The sequence below is a fragment of the Balaenoptera physalus genome (genome assembly GCF_965194825.1).
Source record: "Balaenoptera physalus genome assembly, chromosome: 11".
NCBI lineage: Eukaryota > Metazoa > Chordata > Mammalia > Artiodactyla > Balaenopteridae > Balaenoptera > Balaenoptera physalus.
Window position 1 is genome coordinate 38,911,190 of NC_138896.1, and position 16,071 is coordinate 38,927,260.

General features: G+C 38.6%; 1 protein-coding gene across 9 annotated transcripts in view; it reads left to right on the forward strand.

Moving 5' to 3' along the window:
• SLC26A8 (solute carrier family 26 member 8) overlaps nucleotides 1–16,071 on the forward strand; it is a 71,572-nt gene that overhangs the window by 22,897 nt on the left and 32,604 nt on the right. For all 9 annotated transcript variants that reach the window (XM_082412570.1, XM_082412572.1, XM_082412571.1 and 6 more), the window contains 2 exons: nucleotides 6,952–7,116; nucleotides 8,176–8,325. In XM_082412570.1, the coding sequence (XP_082268696.1) occupies nucleotides 6,952–7,116; nucleotides 8,176–8,325 (315 nt within the window). The remainder of the gene's footprint in view (nucleotides 1–6,951; nucleotides 7,117–8,175; nucleotides 8,326–16,071) is intronic.

Consider the following 16,071-nt stretch of genomic DNA (forward strand, 5'->3'; position numbering starts at 1 on the left):
CTTTCATCTCCACTGGGCAGTAATAAGACACCCTTCCTACTCCTTGCTGGGGTGTATCAGAGAAAGCCTAGTGAAGGGTCAGGTCTTTCACTAAAACACAGCATTAATGATGACAACCCCCTCTTCAGCAGTGTCAATGGAGGCAATGTAGGGAGAAATAAAGGCATTTCTGTCTCTCCCAGCCAGGATGGGAGGCCTAGTGGCGAGCCAGAACTTCCATCCCTTCCCAGCAAAAATGAAGAGTCCCTATTGCCTCAAGTGTCAGTGGATTTTGAGAGGAGAACCTGGACTTCTGCCTTACCAGGCAGTAACAAGGTGGCACTTTCCCCTTCCCCTGCCAGCAGTTTATCAAAATAAGCTGGCTAAAACAGAAGGTTTAAATAAGATCCAGAGTCTTATAGCATAGTACACAAAATGTCAACAATTAAACTGAAAATAACTTGTCATATCAAGAACCGAGAACATTTCAACTTAAATGAAGAAAGACAAGAAAAAGATGCCAGCACTGAGATGACAGAGATATCAGAATTATCTGGCATAAATTATAAAGCAGCCATCCTAAAAACGCTTCAGCAACCAATTATGAACATGCTTGAAACAAGTGAATAAATAGAAAGTCTTAAAAAGTAAATAGAAGATGTAAAGAAGAACCAAATGAAAATATTGGAGCTGAAAAATACAGTAACCAAAATTAAAAATTCAAAGTATGGGCTCAACAGCAAAATGGAGGAGACAGAGGAAAAAATCAATGAACTTAAAGACAGAACAATAGAAATTACCCAGTCCGAACAACAGAGAGAAAATAGATGGAAAAAAAAATTAGCAGAGCTTCAGGGACAAATGGGACTATAACAAAAGCTCTAAAATTTGTGTCATAAGCATCCCAGAAAGGGAGGAGAAAAAAGATGGGGCTGAATTATTTGAAGAAATAATAGCTGAAAACTCCCCAAATTTGGCAAAAAATATAATCCTACGGATTTAAGAAGCTTGGAAAAACCCAAGGAAGATAAATCCATAGAAATCCACATCAAGACAAATCATAGTCAACCTGTTTTTTTTTTTTTTTTTTAATTTTTGGCTGCATTGGGTCTTTGTTGCTGCACTCAGGCTTTCTCTAGTTGTGGTGAGTGGGGGCCACTCTTCATTGCGGTGCACGGGCTTCCCATTGCAGTGGCTTCTCTTGTTGTGGAGCACGAGCTCTAGGCATGTGGGCTTCAGTAGTTGTGATGTGTGGGCTCAGCAGTTGTGCCACATGGGCTCAATAGTTGTGGCTTGCGAGCTCTAGAGTGCAGGCTCAGTAGTTGTGGTGCATGGGCTCAGTTCCTCCGTAGCATGTGGGATCTTCCCTGACCAGGGCTTGAACCCATGTCCCCTGCATTGGCAGGCAGATTCTTAACCACTGAGCCACCAGGGAAGTCCCCATAGTCAACTTCTGAAAACTAAAAACAAAGAAAAAAAGTCTTGAAAGCAGTGAGAGAAACACTTCACCTACAGGGGGAAAATAATTTAAATGACAGCAAATTTCTTTTTAGAAACCATGGAGACCAGAAGGAAATTGCACAATATTTTTTGTTTGCTGAAAGAACTGTCAATCCAAAATCACAGCCTCAGTGAAAATATCCTTCAAGAATGAAGGAGAGGGATTTCCCTGGTGGTGCAGTGGTTAAGAATCCGCCTGCCTATACAGGGGACACAGGTTTGAGCCCTGGTCTGGGAAGATCCCACAGGCTGCAGAGCAACTAAGCCCATGCATCACAACTACTGAGCCTGTGCTCTAGAGCCCGTGAGCCACAACTACTGAGCCCACATGCCACAACTACTGAAGCCTGCATGCCTAGAGCCCATGCTCCACAACAAAGAGAAGCCACCACACCAATGAGAAGCCCACACACCGCAACAAAAAGCAGCCCCCACTCGCCGCAACTAGAGAAAGCCCCCATACAGCAATGAAGACCCAACACAGCCAAAAATAAATAAATTAATTTTAAAAAAAAAGAATGAAGGAGATATCAAGACATTCTCAGCTGAAGCAAAACTAAGAGAATTTGTCACCAGCAAGACCTACCCTAAAAGAATGGCTAATGGAAGTTCTCTAAACAGAAAGGAAATGATACAAGAAGGCATCTTGGAACGTCAAGAAGGAAGAAAGAACAATGGAAAAGGAAAAATATGGATAAATATGGTAGTTTTCCTTGCTTCTTGGGTTTTCTAAATTATGTTCAATGGTTGAAACAAAATTATAACACTGTCTGATGTGGTTCAAAATGCATATGGAAGAAATATTTAAAACAATTCTTTTATAAAAAATATAAAGGGAGGTAAAGTTTCTATAATTTGCTCAAACTGGTAAAATGTTTACACCGGTAGACTGTGATAAGTTATGCATATATAATGTAATACCTAGGACAACCACTTAAAATCTATACAAAGAGATACACTCAGAAACACTATAGATAAATCAAAATGAAACTCTAAAAAATGTTCAAGTAACCAATGAAATCAGGAAAAATAAGAGTTGAAAAACAGAGAAAACAAACAGAAAAATGGCAGACTTAAGCCCTAACATATTGACATTTACATTAAAGTTAGAGACTGACATATTTAGAAATATGCAGTCTACAAGAAACATCAAATATAATAATATAGACAGGTTGAAAGTAAAAAAATGGATAGGTAGATCATGCAAATATTAATCAAAGGAAAGCAGGATTGACTATATTAATATCAGATAAAGTAGACTTCAGAGCCAAGAAAATTACCAGAGGTAGAGAGGGACATTATATAATGATAAAAGTATCAGTCTACCAAGAAGACATAGCAATCCTACATATGTATGCACCAAACAACAGAGCTACAAAATATGTGAAGCAAAAACTGATATAACTGGAGAGGAGAAATAGAAAAATCCACAATTACAGCTGGAGACTTCAACACCCCTCGCTCAACAATTGATTGGACAACTAGACAGAAAATCAGCAAGCATATAATAAAATTCAAAATATCAACAACACCAATAGGATTTGAGACATTTACAGGATACTCCCACCAATAACAGCAGAATACACATTCTTTTCAACAACCCATGGAACATACAGCAAGATAGACTGTATCCTGAGCTATAAAACAAACCTCAATAAATTTAAAAGAATTGAAATCAAACAGTGTGTTCTCTGACCACAGTGGAATCAAACTAGAACTCAATAACAAAAAGTTAACAGGAAAGTCTCCAAATATCTGGATACTACTAAACAGCATACTTCTAAATAATCCATAAGTCAGGTAGGAAATCTCAAGGGAAGTTTTGAAAAAATACATTGAAGTAGGGACTTCCCTGGTGGTGCAGTGGATAAGAATCTACCTGCCAATGCAGGGGACATGGGTTCAATCCCTGGTCCGGGAAGATCCCACATGCCGCGGAGCAACTAAGCCCATGTGCCACAACTACTGAGCCTGTGCTCTAGGGCTGGCGAGCCACAACTACTGAGCCCACATGCTGCAACTACTGAAGCCCACGCACCTAGAGCACATGCTCTGTAACAAGAAAAACCACCGCAATGAGAAGCCTGTGCACCGCAATGAAGAATAGGCCCCACTCGCCACAACTAGAGAAAGCCCGCGCGCAGCAACGAAGACCCAACGCAGCCAAAAATAAATAAAATTAAATCTTTTAAAAAAAATACCTTGAAGTAAATGAAAATAAAACATACCAAAATTTTTGGAACACAGCTAAAGCAGTGCTGAAAAGGAAATTTATAGCACTAAAATGCATACAGTAGAATAAAGAAAATGTCTCAAATTAATAATACAAGCCCCGTCTTCAAAACATAGAAAAATAAGAGCAAATTAAACCCAAAATAAGCAGAAGGAAGGAAATAATAAAGAGCAAAAATGAATGAAATTGGAAAGTTTACATACTGATGATTCCATTTATGTAAAATTGGAAAGTTTACATACTGATGATTCCATTTATGTAAAATTCTTGAAGTGACAAAATTATAGAAATGGAGAATAGATTAATTGTCACCAGGGATTGAAGATGGCTAGAGGTGAGAGGATGGAGATTGGAGGTAGAGATGAGAGGTGAGAGGCTATTAAAGGACAGCAAGAGGGATCTTTGTGCTGATGGCATTATTTTGTAACTTGGTTGTATTGATGTCAGTATCCTAATTGTGGCATTGTATCAATACTATAGTTGTGCAAGATGTTATCATTGGGGTAACTGGGTACACCGGATCTCTGTGTGTTGCTTTTTTACAATTACATGTCAATCTACAATTATTTAAAATAAAAAGTTTAAATTGAAAAAAAAAGTCTGAACTAGATACTAATATCTAACATTTATTGCTATATGCTGTCAATATTCAAAGCACTTTACATGTTTTATCTCATTTGATCCTCACAACACCCCCCTGTATGAGGGTAGGTATTATTCTGGTACTTATTTTAAAGAAATAAAGGTATGAAGAGGTTAAGTGAATTGCCCAAGGTCACATAACCAGTACGATTCCAAACTGGGATTCAGGTTCAGTTTGTCTACCTCTAGAATCTGTGCACTAGATAATTTTAAAGTGCAAACTAGTGTTAATAAAAGTGAAGTGTTTGTTGTCAAAAGAATATGAAATGGGGACTTCCCTGGCAGTCCAGTTGTTAAGAGTCCACACTTCCACTGCAAAGGGCATGGGTTCGATCTCTGGTTGGGGAATTAATATCCCACATGATGCGCAGTGCGGCCAAAAAAAAAAAAAAAAAAAGAATATGAAGTGAAGGAATAACTTTTAGGTGGGATGGAGTTGTCTGGGAAGGAAACAACCATTTATTGAGGCTTTCCTTCATTCACCAAACATTTAGTACAGAACTTCCTCAGCTTATGATGGGGTTACATACTGATAAACCCATGGTCAGTTGAAAATACTGTAAGTCGAATATACATTTAATACACCTAGCCTACCAAACATCATAGCTTAGCCTGGCCTACCTTAAACGTGCTCAGAGCACTTACATTAGACTACACTTGGGCAAAATCATCTAACACATTATCTATTTTATAATAAAGTATTGAATATCTCATGTAATTTGTTGAATACTGTACTAAAGGTGAAAAACAGAATGGCTGTCTGAGTACAGAATAGTTATAAGTGTATCAGTTGTTTACCGTCATGATTATTTGGCTGACTGGGAGCTGTCGTTCACTGCCACTGCCCAGCATCACGACAGAGTATCATACTGCATATGGCTAGCCCAGAAAAAAAAAATCAAAATTCAAAGTACGGTTTCTACAGAATGCATATGCTTTTGCACCATCGTAAAGGCGAAAAAAATGTTAGAACCATTGTAATTTGGGAACCGTCTGTACTTGTTTTCAATAAGGGTGGCAGATAGGTTTCATGTCACAGACCAATTCTGACTGACAATTGATGCCTAGAAAATTACATTAACACCAGATTCTGATGCCACATCACAGCTGGGTAAGGAAGAGTTCTATGGTTAATTATAGATATTTGCCATTTACAAGGTGGAAGGAAGGGATGGCATGAAGAAAGAATGGTACATATTTGCATCTGTCACTATTTTCAGATTTGAGCTAAGTGTTTTACATGAATTATGTAGTGTAATCCATACAAAACACTGCATGTTGGGTATTATTCATTCTATGGGTGAGGAAACTGAGGTTCGGAGAGTTTAATAAACTTGTCCAAACTCACTCAGGCAGTGAGCGGTAGAGCCAAGCATTGAAGCCAAGTTCTCCATCCCCAGGAATCATGCTGTTTGCACCACACCTCCTGAAGAAGAGAAGTTTTATTGAGCTTTTGAAAGAGATGATAAACATGGATTGGCAAAGAGATGGCAGAGGGGTTTGGGCATAAGCACAGAAGTAAAAATCAGCCAGTCACACAAATGACAGGAAGCACATTGGCCTGACTAGAGTAAAGGAGCATACTGGGTGGTAATGACAGGAGATTAAGGGAGACAAACTGCCCAGCTAACTGAAAGCTTTGAAACAAAAAGCTTTTAAAGCTAATAGATTTATTCTTCCAAGTTTGTTTTCTGAGAGTTCCTAGTGCAGTGGAAGATGAAGCAGTGACAATAGAAGACTTCACGACTTTTGTTTTTCTTTCCCCATCTTCTTCATTGGGCTGTGTCATTTTTCTTAACCTACCCTCTTAAGAGGGTTGGGGCTCACCCTCTATCCATAATTTTACAATTTTTTTTATTATAAAAGATGAACACGTATATTGCAAAAAATCTCAAATAATAAAAAAGTGTATAAATTACAAATATTGCCCCAAACTTTTAATCCCATACCCCAAAGGTAACTTCCGTTAATAGTTTGGCGTCTATCCTTTTAGATGCTTTGCTTGTTTATTACATAACATTTAAAAAATATATTTACATATATATGCATGTGTACATGTAAAATGCTATATCATACATGTATTTATGTACAATCCTGAAGACATAAATTCAGTTTAATCATTCTTCGTAAAGATAAGCGTCAAAGGCCAAAAAGTTTAAGCTGGAACCCAGTTTGCTTTAATATTTTCCTTTGCGAAAAGCTGCATTCCTCACAGGGATATTAACCTCTCATGAAGAGGGCTATCAAAGCTTCTAGTGAAAAGGGCTTTGAAAAGGCAAGGTCTTGTTCTGATCACTTTGTCACTGTTAACGCCACATCAACAAGGTCAGTAGATTCTAGAGTAAGAACTTAAGCTTATGAACTTGTGAAGAAAGGAGTGTGGTCTTACGTCTGTAGGAAACCTCTGAATCAACCCCAAGGACCTACCTTAGCTCATCAATTTCAGTTGATTAGGGAAAGAGGAACAAGAGTTATCAAAGGGGCCTAACTTAACTTTTTTGTTGGAACCCCTCTGGAGTTTGCCTAATTGGTGACATTGCTGGTTTGATGACATTCCTCCTCACTCTGGTTTTCTTTTCCATCTGAACCCCCTACAGCTATCAATGGGCATGTTAGGTTTTGGCTTCATTATCACTTACATTCCGGAGGCTGCAATCAGTGCTTACCTGGCTGCCACGGCACTACACATTATGCTGTCCCAGTTGACCTGCATCTTAGGGATTATGATTCGTTTCCATTCTGGTCCCATCTCCTTCTTCTATGTGAGTAATTTCTACCCTCACCTAGACTTACAAATGCCCCTCCCCTTGCCTCCAAAAAGAAGTAGACCCGAGTGGAGAGACTCCTGCATAGGCAGCTGGGTCAAGAGGGCCCTAGAGGGGCTTCCCTGGTGGCGCAGTGGTTGGGAATCTGCCTGCCAATGCAGGGGACACGGGTTCGAGCCCTGGTCTGGGAAGATCCCACATGCCGCGGAGCAACTGGGCCCGTGAGCCACAATTACTGAGCCTGCGTGTCTGGAGCCTGTGCTCCGCAACAAGAGAGGCCGCGATAGTGAGAGGCCCGCACACCGCGATGAAGAGTGGCCCCCGCTTGCCGCAATTAGAGAAAGCCCTCACACAGAAACGAAGACCCAACACAGCCATAAATAAATAAATTAATTAATTAATTAAAATAAAAAAAACAAAAAGACAAAAAACTCCTGTCAGGAGGAGTTTTATTTAAAAAAAAAAAAGAGGGTCCTAGAAATAATTTCACCTCTTCTAGATTTACAGTCTTGATTAATTGCAGGTGCCAGCTGGACCATGTTCCCAGATGCATTAACCATTTCACCCCAGCCTTTTGAACCAACATGATTTATATTAAAATTTGGTCTTTGAGATACTGTATCTATCATACTTCTTCCCGTTACATGCCTCCTGAAAGACATATATCCTAAAACATAATATATACAGAATATAAAATGCAAAGTAGTCCCTGAATGCAAGAATGGCCTAGAAGCCAAGCTAAACATACATGATCTGGGAAAATTGATAAAGAATAGGCTAATAAACAACTCCTGGGTCCTTTCCACTACACTGAAACATAGAAAGTGTATTATCTTCTTACTGGACATTATAGTCTTTTAATATATTGTTTTCAATTAAAAAAATATGTATCCACCTACTTGCTCTCACTGTTCTAGTAATGCTCATAAAGAACTCTGTGCCCAGTGACACTGCCTAGGGACTTCTTTTTGAACTAATTTAGAAAGAGTGTCATTTTCTAGATTTAGGCAATTATTACATCCCTTTCTAAGCCTCTGTAATTTTGTTTTCTTTCAGAACATAATTAACTACTGTATAGGTCTCCCCAAAGCTAATTCCACCAGCATCTTACTATTTCTAACTGCTGTTGTTGCTCTGAGAATCAACAAATGTATCAGAATTTCCTACAATCAGTACCCCATCGAGTTTCCCATGGAAATTTTTCTGGTAGGTGTTTTCATTTTGTTTTGTTTTGTTTTGCTTTTTATTGGAGTATAGTTGCTTTACAATGTTGTGCTAGTTTCCGCTGTATAGCAAAGTGAATCAGTTATACGTATACATATATCCCCTCTTTTTTAGATTTCCTTGCCATTTAGGTCACCACAGAGCACTGAGTAGAGTTCCCTGTGCTATACAGTAGGTTTTCATTAGTTGTCTATTTTATACATAGTAGTGTATATAAGTCAATCCCAGTCTCCCAGTTCATCCCACCCCCCCTCCCCCGTTGGTATCCATAAGTTTGTTCTCTACATCTGTATCTATTTCTGCTTTGAAAACTGGTTCATCTGTACCATTTTTCTAGATTCCACATATATGTGTTAATATACCATATTTGTTTTTCTCTTTCTGACTTACTTCACTCTGTATGACAGTCTCAGGTCTATCCATGTCTCTGCAAATGGCACTATTTCATTCCTTTTTATGGCTGAGTAATATTCCATTGTATATAGGTACCACATCTTCTTTATGCGTTCCTCTGTGGATGGACATTTAGGTTGCTTCCATGTCCTGGTTATTGTAAGTAGTGCTGCAATGAACATTGGGGTACATGTATCTTTTTGAATTATGGTTTTCTCCAGGTATATACCCAGGAGTGGGATTGCTGGGTCATATGGTAATTCTATTTTTAGTTTTTTGAGGAACCTCCATACTGTTCTCCATAGTGGTTGTACCAGTTTACATTCCCACCAACAGTGTAGGAGGGTTCCCTTTTCTCCACACCCTCTCCAGCATTTATTGTTTGTAGATTATTTGATGATGGCCATTCTGACCAGTGTGAGGTGATACCTCACTGTAGTTTTGATTTGCATCTCTCTAATGATTAGTGATGTTGAGCATGTTTTCATGTGTTTGTTGGCCATCTGTATGTCTTCTTTGGAGAAATGTCTATTTAGGTCTTCTGCCCATTTTTTCATTGAGTTGTTTGTTTTTTTCAATATTGAGCTGCATGAGCTGTTTGTATATTTTGGAGATTAATCCCTTGATGGTTGCTTTGTTTGCAAATATTTTCTCCCATCCTCTTGGTTGTCTTTTTGTTTTGTTTATTGTTTCCTTTGCTGTGCAAAAGCTTTTAAGTTTCATTAGGTCCCATTTGTTTATTTTTGTTTTTATTTTCATTACTCTAGGAAGTGGGTCAAAAAATCTTGCAGCAATTTATGTCAAATTGTGTTTTGACATAATTTGACATTTGACAAATATGTCAAAGAGTGTTCTAACTATATTTTCCTCTAAGAGTTTTATAGTGTCCAGACTTACATTTAGGTCTTTAATCCATTTTGAGTTTATTTTTGTGTATGGTGTTAGGGAGTATTCTAATGTCATTCTTTTACATGTAGCTGTCCAGTTTTCCCAGCACCACTTATTGAAGAGACTGTCTTTTCTCCATTGTATATTCTTGCCTGCTTTGTCATAGATTAGGTGACTGAAGGTGCGTGGGTTTATCTCTGGGCTTTCTATCTTGTTCCATTGATCTATATTTCTGTTTTTGTGCCAGTACCATATTGTCTTGATTACTGTAGGTTTGTAGTATAGTCTGAAGTCAGGGAGTCTGATTCCTCCAGCTCCATTTTTTTCCCTCAAGATTGCTTTGGCTATTTGGGGTCTTTAGTGTTTCCATACAGATTGTAAAAATTTTTGTTCTAACTCTGGAAAATTGCCATTGGTAATTTGATAGGGATTGCATTGAACCTGTAGATTGCTTTGGGTAGTATAGTCATTTTCACAATATTGATCCTTCCAATCCAAGAACATGGTATGTTTCTCCATCCGTTTGTGTTGTCTTTGATTTCTTTAATCAGTATCCTATAGTTTTCTGAGTACAGGTCTTTTGTCTCCTTAGGTAGGTTTATTCCTGGGTATTATTCTTTTTGTTGTGGTGGTAAATGGGATTGTTTCCTTAATTTCTCTTTCTGATCTTTCATTGTTAGTATATAGGAATGCAAGAGATTTCTGTGTATTGATTTTGTATCCTGCAACTTTACCAGATTCACTGATAAGCTCTAGTAGTTTTCTGGTGGCCTCCTGAGGATTTTCTGTGTATAGTATCAAGTCATCTGCAAACAGTGACAGTTTTACTTCTTCTTTTCCAATTTGGATTCCTTTTATTTCTTTTTCTTCTCTGATTGCCGTGACTAGGACTTCCAAAACTATGTTGAATAATAGTGGCGAGAGTGGACATCCTTGTCTTGTTCCTGATCTTAGAGGAAATGCTCTCAGTTTTTCACCATTGAGAATGATGTTTGCTGTGGGTTTGTCATATATGGCCTTTATTATGTTGAGGTAGGTTCCCTCTATGCCCACTTTCTGGAGAGTTTTTATCATAAATGGGTGTTGAATTTTGTCAAAAGCTTTTTCTGCATCTATTGAGATGATCTTATGGTTTTTCTTCAATTTGTTAATATGATGTACCACACTGATTGATTTGCATATATTGAAGAATCCTTGCATCCCTGGGATAAATCCCACTTGATCATGGTGTATGATCCTTTTACTGTGTTGTTGGATTCTGTTTGCTTGTATTTTGTTTAAGATTTTTGCATCCATGTTCATCAGTGATATTGGTCTGTAATTTTCTTTTTTTGTGATATCTTTGTCTGGTTTTGGTATCACGGTGATGGTGGCCTCATAGAATGAGCTTGGGAGTGCTCTTCCCTCTGCAATTTTTTGGAAGAGTTTGAGAAGGATAGGTGTTAGCTTTTCTCTAAATGCTTGATAGAATTCACCTGTGAAGCCATCTGGTCCTGGACTTTTATTTGTTGGAAGATTTTTAATCACAGCTTCAATTTCATTATTTGTGATTGGTCTGTTGATATTTTTTATTTCTTCCTGGTTCAGTCTTGGAAGCTTGTACCTTTCTAAGAATTTGTCCATTTCTTCCAGGCTGTCCATTTTATTGGCATAGAGTTGCTTGTAGTAGTCTCTTATGATCCTTTTTATTTCTGCAGTATCAGTTGTTACTTTTCCTTTTTCATTTCTAATTTTTATTGATTTGAGTCCTCTCCCTTTTTTTTCTTGATGAGTCTGGCTAAAGGCTTATCAATTTTGTTTATCTTCTTAAAGAACCGGCTTTTAGTTTCATTGATCTTTGCTATTGTTTTCTTCATTTCTATTTCATGTATTTCTGCTCTGATCTTTATGATTTCTTTCCTTCTACTAACTTTGGGTTTTGTTTGTTCTTCTTTTTCTAGTTGTTTTAGGTGTAAGGTTAGGTTGTTTATTTGAGATTTTTCTTGTTTCTTGAGGTAGGATTGTATTACTATAAACTTCCCTCTTAGAATTTCTTTTGCTGCATCCCATATGTTTTGGGTCATCGTGTTTTCATTGTCATTTTTTTCTAGGTATTTTTTGATTTCCTCTTTGATTTCTTCCATGATCTATTGGTTATTTAGTAGCATATTGTTTAGCCTCCATGTGTTTGTGTTCTTTACAGTTTTTTTCCATAATTGATTTCTAATCTCATAGCGTTGTGGTCAGAAAAGATGCTTGATATGATTTCAATTTTCTTAAATTTACCACGGCTTGATTTGTGACCCAAGATGTGATCTATCCTGGAGAATGTTCTGTGTACACTTGAGAAGAAAGTGTATTCTGCTGCTTTTGGATGGACTGTCCTATAAATATCAATTAAGTCTGTCTGGTCTAATGTGTCATTTAAGGCTTGTGTTTCCTTATTAATTTTCTGTCTGGATGATCTATCTTTTGGTGTAAGTGGGATGTTTCTGGTAAGTGTTTTGATACTCCAAACTCATGGTTCAGATCATTTAAAATACATATTTTTTAAATTAAATTAAAAGCAAGTAACCTCGGAAGGGAAATGTTCATAGGAGAATTGTAAAAATAATATTTTTAAAATGTATGTTGAATTGTGACAAAGCTGAATACATACATTTAGTTAGCTTCTATTTTTTAAACCTTCTTATTTTTCAAAGGACTTTTATCTGTTGCCTCTTTTTCATACTATTTGAAAAATAAGGGGTTTTTTTCCCCATTATGACAGTAATACAGGCTCATTCTAGCAATTTTTTTTTTGGCCATGCCACGTGGCTTGTGGGATCTTAGTTCCCTGACTAGGAATCAAACCCAGGCCCCCAGCAATGGAAGCATGGAGTCCTAACCACTGGACCGCCAGGGAATTCTAGCAATTTTGAAAAACAGAAAGAAAAAAAAGGAGGAAAAGAAATTCCTGTAGCTGCACTATCGAAAGTCAACTACAATTGATATTTCTGTACTTTCAGTTATTCACACCTTTCTTCTTTCAAACAAATACATGACAGGCCTATGCTCAGTGTTGATGAATTTCTGTATTCTTTTATGTAGAGGTTTCATTTCTATTTTAATATAGCAGCAACCACACTGTTATTCAGCCTCCTTTCATTCTCCTTTTGCTACAGTAAAGGAATTGAGGGAGATGAGATGTTAAATGAAAACTAATCCATGTCACTAAGTGGCAGAGCCTGGGTTTGGGGAGGAGGGGCTGCTGGGGAAGGTGTGTGTTTACGTATATGTCCTAGGTTTTTTTAACATCTTTTTCTTTAGATCAGGGGAAATGTTAAACTAAATAAATATGATTGTTTTCTCTCTTTTCGAGAATATTAAAAAAATGTTGTCTAAAGATAACATGTCTTGTTTGTTTTAAGAAATCTGGGGGAATTCCCTGGTGGTCCACTGGTTAGGACTCCACGCTTTCACTGAGGAGGGCATGGGTTCAATCCCTGGTCCAGGGAACTAAGATCCTACAAGCCGTGCCATGCGGCCAAAAAAGAAAAAGAAAAAGAAATCTGATAAAATTTATCTTTTGCAGTTAACATTTTTGCAATAGTAAACACATTTTCATAAGTAAAGCTCAGGTTTTTGGAGTCAGCATTTCTCTTACAAGGATCAATAAATCTTTGGGTGTCCATGAGCATTATTTTCCCTTTAAGAAGTGTTCTGTGATAATTAAAGTTCACCGTGTGCTCCCCTATATTTCCCAGCTGCCCTTGTAGTTAGGCAGGACCATGCAACTTTGGGGTCAAAGCATAGGCGAATAGGCATGAGTTCCCATTGTTCCTTCTTCCCCTGCTGTAGTAATCATAGGGGCTATATGTTGAGGTGATAGAGTCTCCAGGTAGAATTAGCCTGGATCCCCAAGGCAGTATTTGCAAAGAAGCTGTCCTGAAGAGACACTGACCCACAGTGGACTTTGTGTGGGTAAAAAAACAACTTTCAAGTGTTAGGGCACTAAGATCTCATGGTTTGTATATTGCCACAGTATAACATATTCTATGCTAACTAATCCAGGTCCATACTCTTCACGATTGAAAGAGTATAGGAATTGCTTTGGAAACTGAGACCAAGCTCTGTCTCATAACTGTTGTCTACTTCTTGTGGAGGTGCATATCCTTTCTTACTTGGAGTAGTTAAAAAGCTATCAATTCATAAAGGCCAAGAGCTGAATGGCTGCTTTTATAAAAGACCTTCCAAAACACTGTATACGGATAGTGGGGCCCTAGGACCCAGGGGACAATGTGCATATGGAGTTTGGGGAGTGGAGTCAGAGGCAACCTCTCCTTCTCTTGGAACCAAGTACAGCTCTGGCTTCTTAGGAAACTGAGGCTTTGGAGTCACCAGCAGATGGCATCTGTGACACAGACATCAGCGCACTCTCTCTGTTTCTATCTCTGTTTCTGTGTCTCTCTTTTATTCCAGCTTTATTCAGGTATAAAATTATAAGATATTTAAAGTGTGCATCATGATGATTTGATATAGATATACATTGTGAAAGGATTTCCCCCATCTAGTTAATTAACACATCCATACCCCATACATTTATCTTTTTTTTTTTTTGGTGAGAACATTTAAGTTCTACTCTCTTAGCAATTTTTAAGTATATAATAAAATGTTATCAACTATAGTCACCATGTTTTACGTTAGATCCTCAGACCTTATTCATCTTGTAGCTGAAAGTTTGCACTGTTTTACCAACCTTTCTCAATTCCCCCATCCCTCAGTCCCTGGCAACCACTTTTCTACTCTCTGTTTCTATGAGCCAGACTGTTTTTGTTTTTGTTTTAGATTCCATGTATAAGTGATACCATGCAGTATTTGTCTTTCTCTGTCTAGCTTATTTCACTTAGCGTAATGCCTTCAAGGCCCATCCATGTTGTCACAAATCAACCCTCTTTTAAGAGACATCAGCAGCAGGGATCATCGTGATGTTCCTTTAAGCAACCTCAAAGGCAATAACATTAACCTGGGTTATTAGGAAAGGAGAGAAGTAAGAGTATAGAGGATGCTGTGGGTTGACTATGGCTGACAGATTGGTTTGTGAGCCACAGATAAGACATTCCTTTGGGCAATGCTATAAGTAATTAGGATGCACCATGAAGTGAAGTGGAGGAATAAACTGAGGTCCAGCAACAAATGGAGGTGGAGACTTAGAATTATTGCAAATTAGGCATTAAACATTTTTGTGACCTGATTTATCCTCAAAGGTTATTGAAGCCTGCAATACACTACTTATACACATGTCAAGTCAAGTGATTGGGAACATTTTCTACTATGTAGCAGGGATTAGAGATGTAGTTTAGAATTGGAAAAAGACCTCCATGTTTCACTTGGAAATGAGGAAAGTAGGAGAGGGAGGATGAGAGCTGCTATGGTGTAGCGGGTGAAAAGCTTTTCACAACACCCCATAAGAAACTACTGTTAAGATGTGCTGGAGATGGGCTTCCCCGGTGCCACAGTGGTTAAGAATCTGCCTGCCAATGCAGGAGACACGGGTTTGAGCCCTGGTCGGGGAAGGTCCCACATGCCGTGGAGCAACTAAGCCCGTGCACCACAACTACTGAGCCTGAGCTCTAGAGCCTGAGAGTCACAACTACTGAGCCCGTATGCCACAACTACTGAAGCCTGCGTGCCTAGAGCCCGTGCGCCACAACAAGAGAAGCCACCACAATGAGAAGCCCACGCACCGCAACAAAGAGTAGCCCCCACTCGCCGCAACTAGAGAAAGCCCGCATGCAGCAACGAAGACCCAATGCAGCCAAAAGTAAAATAAATAAAATTAAAATATATAAATATTAAAAAAGAAAAAGATATGCTGGAGGAGGGACTTCCCTGGTGGCGCAGTGGTTAAGAACCCGCCTGCCAATGCAGGGGACTTGGGTTCGATCCCTGGTCTGGGAAGATCCCACATGCCATGGGGCAGCTAAGCCCATGCACTACAACTTCTGAGCCTGTGCTCTAGACCCTGCGAGCCCCAACTACTGAAGCCCGTGCACCACAACTAATGAAGCCCGCACGTTCTAGGGCTCATGTGCTGCAACTACTGAGCCCACTTGCTGCAACTACTGAAGCCCATGCGTCTAGAGCTCATGCTCCGCAACGAGAGAAGCCACTGTAATGAGAAGCCTGCGCCCTGCAATGAGGAGTAGCCCCCGCTTGCCACAACTAGAGAAAGCCCGCGTGCAGCAACGAAGACCCAACGCAGCCAAAAAAAAAAGAAAGATGTGCTGGAGGAAACTGCACATACCCTCCAATCTGTCCTTTAGATGGTAGTCTCAAATATTAAGGGAAAATTTTAAGGCAATATTTGGGATCCAGGTAAAATAAACTGACAAATAATTCACGAGTTTCATAGATGTAAGAAATTGTACATACTGTATGTTCATAATTAATGTATGTGTATGTGTGTATTTGTATATGTGGATATTT